This window comes from Paroedura picta, chromosome 10, assembly GCF_049243985.1.
Source record: "Paroedura picta isolate Pp20150507F chromosome 10, Ppicta_v3.0, whole genome shotgun sequence".
NCBI lineage: Eukaryota > Metazoa > Chordata > Lepidosauria > Squamata > Gekkonidae > Paroedura > Paroedura picta.
The window spans coordinates 74,839,049-74,853,630 of NC_135378.1; the positions used below are offsets into that span (position 1 = coordinate 74,839,049).

General features: G+C 42.5%; 1 protein-coding gene across 8 annotated transcripts in view; it reads right to left on the bottom strand.

Annotated features, from left to right (window-relative positions):
* The window catches only part of GRID2 (glutamate ionotropic receptor delta type subunit 2), an 857,916-nt gene that overhangs the window by 675,170 nt on the left and 168,164 nt on the right, over positions 1–14,582 (bottom strand). For all 8 annotated transcript variants that reach the window (XR_013224929.1, XM_077300873.1, XM_077300872.1 and 5 more), the window contains one exon: positions 1,962–2,117. Coding sequence is in view for 7 of the 8 variants with exons in the window: in XM_077300873.1 (XP_077156988.1) it covers positions 1,962–2,117 (156 nt within the window). In the remaining variant the exon portion in view is untranslated. The remainder of the gene's footprint in view (positions 1–1,961; positions 2,118–14,582) is intronic.

Here is a 14,582-nt window from a genome sequence, read left to right on the forward strand (position 1 = left end):
CTGCCTGCTAAGGAACTCTGTCCTGGGCCTGCTAATGAGTTGGCCAGGCCCTGCCTGCCCGACTTGATCCGGCTGCAGACTGTGGCCCAAAGCCACCTTAAGCTGCCTGGCTGGGGGCCAGGGGAGGGGACCCTTTCAAGGCCCATTCTTAGGAACGGGCTTTGAAGCTAGTAATATATAAATAAGAAATCCAGTACAATCCACAAGGAACATCACTTCTGCAGACCCTATTGCATTATTTAGAATTGTAACAATATAGTGCCTTCCATAGTCACAGAGAGATAGCTGATTGACCATTTCTGTTTCAAAAGCTGGTAGAGTTACAGACACATCCAGGTGATCATGATTTACTTTTACCCAGCCAGCAATGGATATAAACAGTCACTACATTGAAGCATTTTGCTAGCCCTAAAATTCCTTTTTAGATCATTTTATTGTATTCCTACCATGTTGTGGCTATGACCTTAGGGCACTTGTTCAGAACTTAATGTGCTAACTCACTTTTCAACACCCTCAGAGAAGGCAAAAAACATACAGCCCATCCCAGCCAAAGCCCTTGGTGGCATCCATGTTACAGAACATATTTTCTGTTGTCCTTTTCTCAAACATGCCAGTGGTTGACCTCCTGTGTCAAATCTACTCCGTATATAAATGCTCAGGGATTGGCCCAGACTTCCTAAGATTCATGGCTCAATTACAATGGATCTGAATAGCTTCTCCAAACTGCCTTCAGTGCCAGTTGGACAAAAATCTAATTAAATGCTCAATGAGATGATCAGTTTGCCACTTATTCTAGCCACTGTGTTTGATATCACTTTAATATGGCTTTACACACAGACTGAGTGTACCACAGGAAAGATTCACGTTAGGTTTAAATTAGTTGGCATTTTTCATTCCCCCCACCCTCCCACCCACCCACCCACCCACACACACCATGAACACTGGGAAAAACATTTCTCATTAGAATTCAACAGGTGCATATTTGTTCAGCTCAGAGATTCAACATTTCCAGGTAAAACATTTTCATGTTTTTCAAAATTGAAACAAAAAGGATTATAGAGAGAAATAAATCCCTCCAAAAGGACTTGTGTCCAATGCTGAAAGCATGGTTTTAGAAACCTAAAGAGCTAATTTTGAAGACTTTCTCCCCTTTTGCTGTATTGGAGAAATACACCACTGCATTCTTTTCATCCGGGGGTGAGGGGGCCTTCAGTACACACAAATAGTTTTGTAGAAACATTCTAGATTCTGTTGTGTTCTTAAAAATCTGTACAGGAATTGTCCAAATTCACAGGACTATACAAGATAGCACATGTAGAACTTTCATGTTTGCCTCCTTTGTCCAAGATCTCCATGGATAATGGAAAAAGAGGCAGGAACATTTTATTGTTTGGAATCATTCTAGGTTTCACAACATTTGAGGGGGAAATCACTAGAGTGAAAAACCTTGAATTAAAGGCGGAATTAGTCTTGATCACAATGGAATAAAAGGATTCTGATCATCCCTAGTAAATTCACATTATTTTTATATGCCTTACAATCTCAGATCCTCACTAATCAAAATATGCCATAATTTTATGTTTCATGCCTTTTCAGAGCACATAGAAAAAGGAACCTCCACTTTACACATTCTCTACAGACAAACAGAACTTGTCCTATCAATAAATGCCCTCATTAATGAACAGAATTAAACAAAAAATGTAGAGTTCATGGCCACCATAATATTGGCACCACTCAATAACATACTTATAATTTGAGATCCTCCACAACAATCCATCCAGAGACACAGATCCAAATAAATTATCCAGTGTCTACGATTTACAGTATTTTAAAAACAATCATAAGACGTTAAGATTTTTCATAAATTCCACTTGAGTCATAAAAACACATGGCTATATATCTAGAATTCAGCACTTTTAGTGACACACAACCAGGAAAATACACCATGCTCAAAATCCTACCTTCTTGAACTGCCTGAAATGGGTTGTTGCCATCCACAAAAGTCACTGAAATTGTGATTTTCTCTGTCTGCAAAATTTCATCGTTCTGGTTAAGGTCAGCAACTGCCATACGGAACACCTCTTCATCCTTTTTTGCAGATTCATCAAATATTGCTCCTACAAAGGAGGAAAGAGAATACTTAAATGTAATATTAAATATTAATATTAAGCACATTGATGATGCAGTAATTTGCCCCTTTTGCAACTATTTGACCACTATAACAAATACCTGTTATGGGCAAAAGTTAATTTTCCAAGCCTGGAAAAGGTTTGAGATAACTTAGGGGGGAAATAAGGAAGATGTCAATCTATACTGGATTGGGAAATACCTGGAGATTTGGTGGGGGGGGGATGGAACCTGGGAAGGGGAAGAGAAGGCACTTCAGCAGGGCACAATGCCATAGAATCTACCCTCTAAAGCAGGGGTAGTCAACCTGTGGTCCTCCAGATGTTCATGGACTACAATTCCCATGAGCCTCTGCCAGCAAATGCTAACTCACGTTTCAACACCCTCAGCAAATGCTAGCAGGGGCTCATGGGGATTGTAGTCCATGGACATCTGGAGGACCAAAGGTTGACTACTCCTGCTTTACAGCACATGTTTTGGTGAAAAACAGCTTGCTGTCCATTGCAGAACTTCCTCCAAAATGTATAGGATTCAGTCTCATTTTGCCCAAGGAAATCATAGAATCATAGAGTTGGAAGGAGCCACACAGGCCATCTAGTCCAACCCCCTGCTCAACGCAGGATCAGCCCAAAGCATCCTAAAGCATCTTTTTTGAAGATCGGAATGGTGGAGTACAACTAGCCTAACAGGCCCCTTAAGTGATAAGAATGCAAGTCTAATGACATGCCCAAGAACCTTTGAAGGGCTTCTACAGCTTGCATTAGCAGAAAAGCTGGCATGAAAAATGTTCTCTTAAAAGTTTAACAAAGAAAAAGGAGGGAAAAAACCCAAACCACTAGCAATGAACAAAATTTTGGAACCGTGCCATTGAGTCCAATTTCACTCTTCTTCATTTGACACTTCTTTTCATTAGTCTTACAGGTCATGAATCATCACAAGAGGCCTCTATATAGGAGTCCCAGGAGATTATTGGGAGCCCCCTACAGCAGTGTCTTCTCAGACACGTCTTCATTTTTTTAATTTTAAAGGACACAAACTCATGGACAATTTATCATGGCCTCTTTTCGATGCCCTTCATCATCTGTTTTCCTGCCAGATCTGTCCATTCAGTGCCAGCATCTTCACTACACAAACTTGGCCAACTTTGACCCAGGCGTTCTCTCCTTGTCATCACTTTCCATCTGGAGCAGCTGTTTCATACCTCTCCATATCAATGACCTGTCATTTCCTTGCATATCTCAGCTAAAAACGCTCTTTTCCCTCTCCCTCGTTCCTTCATTTCTCAGTCATTTGCCAGAGTATTTACAGGCAGAGGGCTTTTGCTTAACTCTTCGTATGGAATCCTGCCACTGCTGGTGGGAAAGCAGTCCCTAAGGAAAAGACTTATGCACTATTTAAAGAAAAGAAAGCCGCTTGCTGAAAAATCCTGGACAGTGTCCACCGTCTCTCCCGGTGTCACTTTCCTTGGTTCGGTACTGATACAAACTTTGCTGCCTGTTATTAGCTACTTATTAAGATGACGTAGCCCATTTAATTGTATTCTTAACATTATTATTGTTACTATTATTCCTGTTGTCACAGCTGATTGATGGAATCCCCATAGGATTTTCAAGGCAAGAGGCATTCAGAAGAGGTTTGCCATTGCCTGCCTCTGCATAGACATCCTGGCATCCCTTGGTGATCTCCCATCCAAATACTAGCCAGGGCTGACCCTGCTTCGCTTCCAAGACCTGATGAGATCGGACTAGCCTGAGCCGATATCAGACTTATTAACGTATAATAGACTTAATCGTTATAACAGACATTAATGCATGCTGGTAATAGACATTTATTTATTTGTTTTTCAATTTATATACCACCGCTCCCCGAGTGGTTTTGTGGCGGTTCACACAGTAAGACATTAAAATACAATAAAATCCTCCCAAATTACAACAACAAAGGCAGCAGTGGTCAGATCTTCTTTACCCAGTCCTATCCCATCCTGTTCAGCTAGTCAAGTCTTCTTCAGTGAGAGTGGGAGCAGGTCTAATAGACCTTGTGGGGGGGGGATCCCTAGTTGGAATGCCAGGACTCTACCCTGGCCTCAACCATGTGCCTGGCGGAAGAGCTCCATCTTGCAGGCCCTGCGGAAAGCTGGCAACTCCGTCTGGGCCCTCAGCTCTTCCGGGAGCTCATTCCACCAATTGTTCTTCTGTTGTTTACCTGGTAAACCTTATGAGAGTGCTGCAACATAACATAAGCAGCATACTTTAGTTTGGGGGGGTAAATATTACTTTCGGGGCATGAAAAATCATGAAATGCTCCGTAGTCCTTAGCTAGCTAATCAATGACAAGATGTTCTAACTGCAAGCTACAAGCCACAAATTTAGGAAAAGAGAACTGCAGAGCAGCAAAGAGAATATGAAGAATCATTATAACAGAATGCTATGGGGGAAACAGTCACGCATACACCTAGAAATACGCATCGCACACTTGACTACTTCAACCAAACACCTGCTCTTCTAATAGATCACAAGTGTTCTGTGATGTTTTTTGGTGTGTTTTTTTAATCATCCATTTGATGTTCTAATGAATGTTGCTTAATATGATTGCTCCTTGTCCCCAGTGACATTGTTAGCTCGTTCCAGCGTGTGAATCCAATTACAATGTGTTTCCCAAACTGCTGATACTGCATTATTGTCCTAATAGTGAGCCTTGGTGCTGCTAGAAGGCGGGCTCAGTTACAGGACAAGGAAAGCAGCAGCTCAGAGATTCCTAGCTCCTCTTGACCAGTTTTGGTGGCAATGGAGATTCCTTTGAGGCTTCACGTTTCCCATTTATGAAATCAAATCATTATATTTGTCCTGAAGCAGAAATGAATACCTGTTTTTAAAGTAACATGAAATCATCAGAATAAACATATTGAACCTGGCACAGGAAACAACTCTCTACATGGGTTACACAAATTTTGTTGATATTTGTGGCCTGGTTTTCCTTTCTCCTGGGCTTCCTGAGCAGAGGTTCCATTTGTCTTTCCACTGAAGCCCAGGAGCAGAGTCATCTCTGATGCCATCATTAAGTCTATCATTAATACAGCTTGCAAGCTGGACAAAAGTTACGCTCAGATATTCTCTAAATTGTGGGGAGAGGAAAGGGAATGTGGTTGTAAGCTGCTTTGAGCCTCCTCCTCCATCATAATAATATGCCATCAAGTTGCTTTTGACTCACAGTGACCCCTGGGCCATAGAGTTTTCATGGTATGAGATTAGCAGAGGTGGTTTGTATTGCCTTCTTCAGTATAGCATCCCTAGTTTTACTGGTGTTTTTCCATCCAAATACTGAAGGTAGCTGACCCTGCTTAGCTTCTCAAGTTCAGGCTAGGCTGGGCTTTTAGCCTCTTAATTCTGTGCTTACATATAACTAAATGTACAGTTAGGCTGCCACTCACCTTGAACCCTACTGTGTCTAGCAGGGGTTACTTCTTCACAGCTTTGAGTATGCTTACAGTTGTAGTTATGATTAAGTTTAGCTGGACTAAATCCAGCATTGTCCCATAATCTCAGAGAACAGATAACATTATTTTGGAGAGAAATTGTTTAATAATATTGGCCAACCTGGAGAGAGCAAAATTGCTGAAACAAATGATGAAAATTCAAGGAAATTTCTCACACAACGCATCTTGTGAGGATCTTCAATTGCCCAGAAAAGCAAACTCTTGAAGCAAAAGATTTCAGTTATTGAGCAGGAAAGTCATCTCATCGAAACATTGCCGAAACTGGGGCCAAAGATACAGGTCTTCACATATATTCCCCATCCCGTCTCCCCCTCCAATGAGAATCCAGAAAGGCGGGAGACTATCACATAGCCATAAAACTCAGATTAGGGATTCAGCTCCAAAATGAAGGGGAGGGGAATGGAACAAATGAGAGAGGTTAAGAGGAAGGCAGGGATGGGATGCAGGGAAGGGAAATGAGGGGCCATGAACAAAGCACAGGAGACAAGCTGCCCCCAACTCTTACAAGGCTATAGTCTACATACCTAACTACATAAACATCACTAAATAATGGCAGAAACAACAGGATTCTGACACTTAGATTACAGTAATTATTCTTTGCACTTAAAAATGATGTGGGATTGAGGGTTTTAAAAATATGCCACTGATCCAATCCTATTCAGAATTTAATCCTGCTCAATTCAATTTAGTCAGCGTTGCAGCCCTAGTGTAATGAACGTGAAATGCTAAAATTCAAGTATTTGACCTCATATTTTGAAATGCTGTTGATTGGCACCATATTACAGACACCAGTTTTGAGTAAGGAAAGCACACATATATTGATTTTAAAAAGAAATGTACAAAGTGTTCTCAAACATATGTCTTGATACCTGGTTAAACGACTCATAAATATGCACTTGAAATGAACCATATTATTTTCTAGAAGGTGAGGATAAAGGCAGGCTACAGTAGCTGAACCATGGCAATCTTTGAGAATGGAAGCTTTCATTATTTTATTGTGAATATAGCAATTTTGGGGAGCTTAATAGCAAAGTGTTCATTATGTAACCAGTGATCTGTTGATTATCAGTAGCCCCTCAATTTCCTACTCTACCCATTATAGCCAATTTGGGCCTTAGCTGTTAAAAATGGGTGGTTTGGTAGGTATTATTGCCATATTATTATTAATGCCCCGGAAAGAAAGTTACTATAATGGTAATAAATCTGCTGAGTGTTATTAATGTTTCTGCAGTGGAACACACTAAAATGTGCCCTTTATAATGGCCATTAGTAACCTACTCTCAGATATTTTATTGCCAAAGGGAAGGCTGATACATCATAATATTTCTCTTGACTGTTATTAGCAATGAAATACTGGGCACTAAACAAACCTCCCCTCCCACCCCAAAATAGGGATGAAACTTTACCAGTTGAGTAGCATACCAACTGTGACAACGTTTCATAATATGCACTTATCATTGCAATGAAGACCTAAATCAGAGTACAACCACACTATCCATGTGAGACTGGGTCTGGGCATGAGTGTCTACATTTCATGTCATAGATATAATGGCTCAAGCAGAAAATCTCATTTTACTTACTAAAATTCAATAGGTTATAGCTAAGTTTACTAAGCCCCTTGTCAGGGATTCCCTGCTCCCAGGTTCTATTGCCCACAGTCCTTGGAAGCAGGGACTGGTGTCTGTGGGGGGGAATGAAAAATTATACTTACATGAAGTTTATCATACAGTTTCTGGAAATTCTAGAGCTACCTAGAAGTAACAAAGGGCAGCTCTAGGGATCAGAAGAAACTCTATGGTAAGAGCTGTTAGTAAGAACTCCGCAAATCTTTGCTTTGTTTTATGGGGGGTTGATGGGTTTTTATGGGGTTTTATATGTATTGTAACCGGCCACGAGTCTTCGGAGAGTGGCGGGCTAAAAATGTAAAAATAAAATAAGGAAGCAGGCAAGGCCCTATTTTTCTTTGAATTTTTCTTCCAGGACATTACACACACACATACAAACCCTCCCACCATTTGCATGACACTGGGAGGTGTTGCAACCATGATCCACATGCATGCATGAACTCGCCTGCAGTTTGACAGGCCATGACACTCTATCAACGATATCAAACGAATGTACACAGCAAGTGAAGTCAAACATTTTACATTCAGTGAATGCTATGCAATATTCTGGCAGCAAGATAGCTAAAGGTTGCCCACAGGTTGAAACTGACAAATTGTTATTCTAATAATTTTCTGATAACGGAATTGCTCCTGGGACAGACTTTTAAAAGCCCTGTATGTTAACACCATGGATTATCTTTACTGAACACTATTCTTCACTAGCAGCCTCCAAGCTGACAAAAGGCCGTGTTTTTTTCTTCCATATCGAATTGATAAAATCTGATTTCTAAATTTGTTTAGACTGACCCCAATGTTTCTGAATCGTCTCTGACTTTCCCACACGATAATAAAGGTTGCAGTGTAAGTGAAAAATGAAGAGCAGCATAGATATAAATGGACATTTGCATTCCAGTCTCTTGTTTTAGAGTTCAAGGGTTGGGAGAGGAGTATCTAGCAGGAATGGAGCTCAGTCTTTCTGTTTCCTCACACTACGCTCTCCTCAAGATTGAGGTGAGAATATTTTAAAGGTAAAGGTAAAGGTATCCCCTGAGCAAGCACTGGGTCATGTCTGACCCTTGGGGTGACGCCCTCTAGCGTTTTTATGGCAGACTCAATACAGGGTGGTTTGCCAGTGCCTTCCCCAGTCATTGTGAGGACAAATCCTGTAAACAACCAGCCTCTGACAACAGTGGGTATGACCGGATGTCACTGAACTTGGATCACCCTTCATCAATTAAATCTTGTAAGAGTGAAGCACAAAGTACTACTGCACCACACCTTGCATTTTTGCAGCATTTTGCAGCAGAGAGAAGCAGGTAAGAAGAAGCAATGCTGCTTTCAAGGCAGCTTCTCATTCATAGTAATGCCTCTGACCCAAGATTGCTTCTCCTCAAGAGCCAAACCGGATGTCACATGAGACGTGAGTTGTGACACAGGCGTCCATCCCAGTTCACTGTCATAATGAAGAACATTGCAGGTGACATTGAAATGGTTCTGTTGCTTCCTTGGACTACTCACTGCTATGAGGGGGAAGGAAGGTTACCCATTCTAGGCTAGGAAATACCTGGAAATTTTAGTAGAGCCAGAGATGGGTGGGCTTTTGGGGAGGGGAAGGGAGGGACTTCAATGGGGCATAATGTCACAGAGTTTGCCTTCCAGAGCAGCCATTTTCTCCAGGTGAATTGATCTGTCACCTGGAGGTCTGTTGTAACCCTGGGAGGTCTCCCTGGAGATTGGCAACCCTTATAGGGTACAGAAGAGGAAACTGGAAACCCCTCTTCTTCTTTTCAGATATGGTGTCAAATCACAAGAACGAAACAAGCTGATGTACTTTTGAGAACAAAGTAAAAGATGTAAAATATTGTATAAGGAATATAGTAGAACTCGACTAAGTAATTGTTCTGCTCTTGGCTGTCATGCCCAACCTTTTAGCAGAAGAGCTAATTACTCTTTACTTTGCTGGGGAACGGGCATAAATTACTTAAAAAGTGGCTTTTTACATTAGTCTTTGAGTCTAGATCTGTTAGCCAAACACATACAAATACTAAAGGTAAAGCACCGAGTCATGTCTGACCCTAGAGGGTGACGCCCTCTAGCGTTTTCATGGCTAGACTCAATACAGGGTGGTTTGCCAGTGCCCTCCCCAGTCATTACCGTTTACTGACCTCGGAAGGATGGAAGGCTGAGTCAACCTTGAGCCGGCTGCTGGGCTTGAACTCCCAGCCTCATGGGCAGAGCTTTCAGACTGTATGTCTGCTGCCTTACCACTCTGCGCCACAAGAGGCTCTATACAAATACTACTATTTGTCTAATGGCATATAAAAACATCTGTCTTCAGGTGGACATTCCTTGGTTCCTATTCTGACAAATGGTATGCATGGAAGAGCCTGCTTTCACACTGGACCAGGACTTACATGCTTTCCTTCTTGATTAATTACTATTTTTAGTCTATTTATAATGCAATAAATGGTATAATATAGACAAATATAAAAGCTTAGGGATTTCATTTCAAATGTAATTTGAAGTCAAACATGCTACCTCAAAGAGCTATAAATAAAACAAGGCCCTGCTTACCATATGTATTTTGCTATGCACTCTTAACCCAATTTTTAATCAAAAGTAATGGAAAATGAAATCCATGCAGTTAAACTAGCACATTGCCACTAAGATGAATCAAACCTGATCTGCTACCGCCACCACCCATATTTACAGAATTACTCTGAGCTCTCTTAAGTTAATGGAGTGAAACCAACTCAATGCCAGATCTAGACCAGAGACCTGGGTTCGAATCCCTGCTAAGTGAGGGAGCTCACTGGGCTGGCAAATCCCTGACGCTCCATCTAGCCTACCTCAGAGGTTTGCTATAATAATAAAATGGGAACAAACTCATAGATGTCACTTTGGCTGACTTGGCACAGGCGGAAAAGGGCAAGAGGGAGCGGGGCTAATCCCCACTTTTACATGATGCCACCACCAGGCCAGCCTTCTGCTGAAACTACCATGGATTGGGCCTTCATTTGCCTTTCCACTGCCTGCTGAAGTGCTTCCCCTGTGGGGACACAGAAAACTGCAGAGCATAAAACTCCACAGCATCACACCTGCAGCGGCCAGGTGTGGCTGCCGCAGTGCAGAATCAGCCTTTGAGAAAGACTGAGACAGACCCATGGAACTGTATTCCATGTAGAACATTTTCAGAAACAGCACAACAATTATGCACTAGTGCAGAGGTAGTCAACCTGTGGTCCTCCAGATGTCCATGGACTACAATTCCCATGAGCCCCTGCCAGCAAACACTGGCAGGGGCTCATGGGAATTGTAGTCCATGGACATCTGGTGGACCACAGGTTGACCATCCCTGCACTAGTGTGTTCAACAGGATACCTCAATGTAACCTTAAGATTGCAGTCACAAACAGTATTGTGAATAAAGGGCATTCTTATTCTCAGCAGGGTTTATTTTTATATCCTTAAAGTTTTTTAAACTCCCCCTTTCTAGTTCTGTTTGAACTAGAAAGAAAATGCCAGTTCCAAGGATAGACATGCTCTCACAACCTCCACTCATAGTTGTATATAAATCTTTACAAAGGTTCAGCATGCAGAACAAGGCACCAACCAAAGGACAGTCAAATAGATCATAATGATTCCTCATGAGAGAACAATTTGATGTTTTCAGGAATACAACAGGCGCTAGATGTGGGGGTGGAAGAACTCTGTGGACGGCCTCCTCCTCCTCCCAGGACCTGGAAAGGCTGGATGCAACTGTTAGGGAACTCACGGGCAGGGGGGAGCTCTCACACAGCAGGGATCTGCAGCCTCTGAGCCTCAGAGGGAAGTGTAAGGAGGAGGGGGTGGTCAGGGGTGGGGGACAGAAAGTGATTGGCTGGCCGCTGGACAGACAGGCAAGCCGGTTGGAGGAGGAGGCACTCGGGGCGGGACACCCTGAGTGGGTGTTAAGCGCTTGAGTGGCACTTAAGCCATGAGACATGCTCCTCCAAAGCCTTACCAGAAATATACAGTGGAATAGATGTACCTGAAATCACTGCACTCTCCAAGAGAGCCAGTATAGTGTACTGTTAAGAGCAGCAGGCTGTAATCTGGAGAACTGAGTTTCATTCCCTACCCCTCCACATGAAGCCAGGGTGTCTGTTTTGGGGTAATATATATATTGGGTGGTAAAATATTTTTTATTAAATTATCTCCATTATACAAAAGTGTCTGTTGTTGGGGAGAGGAAAGAAGATGTTTGTTACGACTTCTCGAGGTAGAGAAAAATGGGGCATAAAACCCAACTCTTCTGCTGCTGCTGAACTTTGAACATGAGGCTAATCTGACCTGAAACTGGAGGAAAAACCCTCCAGTGAGGCACAGCTTCTAGTCTGGCTCCAAAGGAGAGGCTTAAGGGATGCAAGGCAGCTACTGGTAGCCCTCATTTGGAGTCCCTGTGCTTTCATCAGTTTTTAAATTGGACCATTAACATAACAGTAAACAGCGATTTGTATAGAATGTATTTACTTTCCAATGGCAAGTGCTGCAAAGAGGGACCACAGAGGGACTCAGCAGCTGGGAGAAGCAGCTGGGATTGCAACGAATGGCAGGCACGTTACCAAAACAAGATTTTTTAAAAAAATAAGTATTTCATGTCATGCTATTTCCAGCAGATTTGCAGCAAAGATAGCGGCATTCTCCAGACAAGCTAAGAAGTCAACAGGCTCTCGCTTTGCATCCGAATGCCAGAGAGAGAGAAGGGGAAAGACTCAAGTGCCTGACTCAAGCACGAAGTAATTGGGGTTTCGCTTTTCATTTTATGTTTCATTTTCAAGCACATTAGTTGCCAAATTAAAGGGCTTGGCAGGTGATTAAATGAGAAAGCTGAGGTCATACTTAGCAAAGCAGATCTCGGCCTCGGGCAGCATTTTGGTGACAGAAGGTGGAGGGGGGAGGGGGAGCAAAGGGAAGCGGGTGGTGTGCCATTTAAGTCCTTCCAGAACCCTGGACGGTGGATCCGGAGCTCAAATCTAGCATTAACAACAGTCGTCCAGAGCGTCGAGGCCACTGCACAATTACAGCCGGAGGACAGCTGCGTTCGGTGTTGCGCAACCATTGCACGCTTATAGGTGTCCCACTGGTTTATGGCTGGCTGCCCTGTCCCCAACACAGTCCAGTCTCCTTTTGAAAGAGCTGGCAGTTCTATTAAATCTGAGCCTCTCCTTCCCCCCGCTGAGATTTTCAGATGAGGAGCCAAAGGGGACCTGGGAGGTCAAGGAAAATTTCTCTGCATACTGTACGTTTCCTGCCGCTCTGATGCGGTGACGGGGCAAACATGCCAAGTGCTGATGGGTGAATGAATAGACCCAGTCATGCTTCACATGCATCCCATTGTCTGGCATCGTAAACAGGCAGACACGCTGTCAACGAATTTTCAGTTCCTTCCTCTCTACCCATCTTTTAATTCCAGGCCACTGGCAAACTCTTCCCATCAAAACTGAAGCCAGTGACTGAGAGCTGGGAGACATAGTGTCCTTTCAGGCATCCTATATTTCAAGGGAAAATATGCTACTGTTTCTAAGTCCAATGGGTCGACTGCACATGAAGTGGCATTTCCCCTTAAAAGTACATGGTTGGGTTTTCATCCTTTACTTACTGAGCAATTTTTTTAAAAAAAATTGTGTTCATCTTGTGGTGTGACCGAAAGCACAGCAATTATTGCAAAAATGGGCTTGTTTTTGAAGCAGCTGAAAACCCTTTGTTAATACAGGCACTGTGGATTAACAGCATAGAACTAAATTAAATATCCATAACAGAGTGTGCAGCTGTAAGATTTTGATAATTTTAATTTCCCAGTTCCACACACAAAGCCTTCTGTGTTTTGTGAGCTTGCACATAGATGTCGTAAACATTTTTTAGAGCTAAAAGGAACTCATGACATGCCAAGAAGCTTAAAAAAAACACACACAACAACTCTCTTTAAAAACTTTAATTTCAAAAAGTGTATTTTTAGGAAACAATCTATGCATTGTGGCTTAAACACTGTATGCTATACTTTACTTCTCCAAATGAACAAAAATGTGATACGCAAATGAACCTAAAAGAAGCAGCTGAATGATTCAACAGTTCACAAAGTGCATTATGTTACATTATGCTTAATAAGTTTTAATAATTCTTTCCTTTTAACAGCTATTACTGGAATTGCTATTTTTCTCTTGCTCCGAATCAGTTCCGGGCAAACTGTGGCACAATACTGTGCAATCTGAACATTTAATAGTATCAATAATTCTGAAATGACATTCTGTTCTAATTTGCTTAAGTAGAGAGAGTAGGCAGAGCACAGAGAGAACTGCAAAAGAAAAAAAGGGGGTAGAGGGCTAAACACATTCCTAAATCGCTTCAGTTTATCTATGTCAAAATTGCCTCTTGAATCATTTCTATGGAGTTGGAGAGAGGCCACAGCTACGCAGCAAGTAGAAGTGCTTGAGATTCAATATCCAACCAGTCAGAGACTCAAGAAGCAATACTGGCCTAGGACCAGAGGAAGCAGTACTAGAAGAGCTGTTTTTTTTATACCCCACTTTTCACTACTTTAAGGAGTCCCAAAGCAGTTTACAAATACCTTTCCCTTCCTCTCCCCACAACAGACACCCTGTGAGGTTGGACCAGGCTCAGTTGGGCCAGTTGGCCAATGGCATAACTGCTTTGTTAGTTTAGCTTCTTGGAATCTTTTCTGATTTCAATCACACTGAATTATTATACCAAAACCATCAGAGAGAATGGCATTTCTGTTTGCACAACTGAGGTTGATGACTTTCACCAATTCCTCCTCCTCTGCAGTCACTCCATTGATAAATGTTTAGCATCCAGGTTCAACTCAAAGTAGTGGTTATTACTAGGATTGCCAGACTTCCTCCCTCCACAGTGTAGGTTGCTACCAGATCCCACCACCAGTCAGCTGGCTGGCAAAGGGGGATCTGGGCAATGAGGGAGATGCAGCCAATGTGTAGCAACATGTCTATATCCCTGCCCACATGACCTGAAAGTGTCAGCACGATGTTGGGTGACAGTCTGATATTCAGGTGAAAGCTCTATGGTAGAAGCCAAATTTACCATAGAGCTTTTGCCCAAACACCAGAGTGTCACCCCAACATCTCCAATGCGATACGGCACAGCTGGGCAGTGACATAGGCATGACACTACACGTCAGCTGGGCCTCCCTCCTGAACAAGGTAAATCCCCCTCCATCCCTAATTATCACCTTTGAAGCCCTTCAAGGTCTAGAACCTACATATCTGTAGGACTACTTCTCCCGATATGCTCAACTGCAGCGCCACCCCTCTCAGCTATCTGAAGGTTCCACCCCACAAAAGG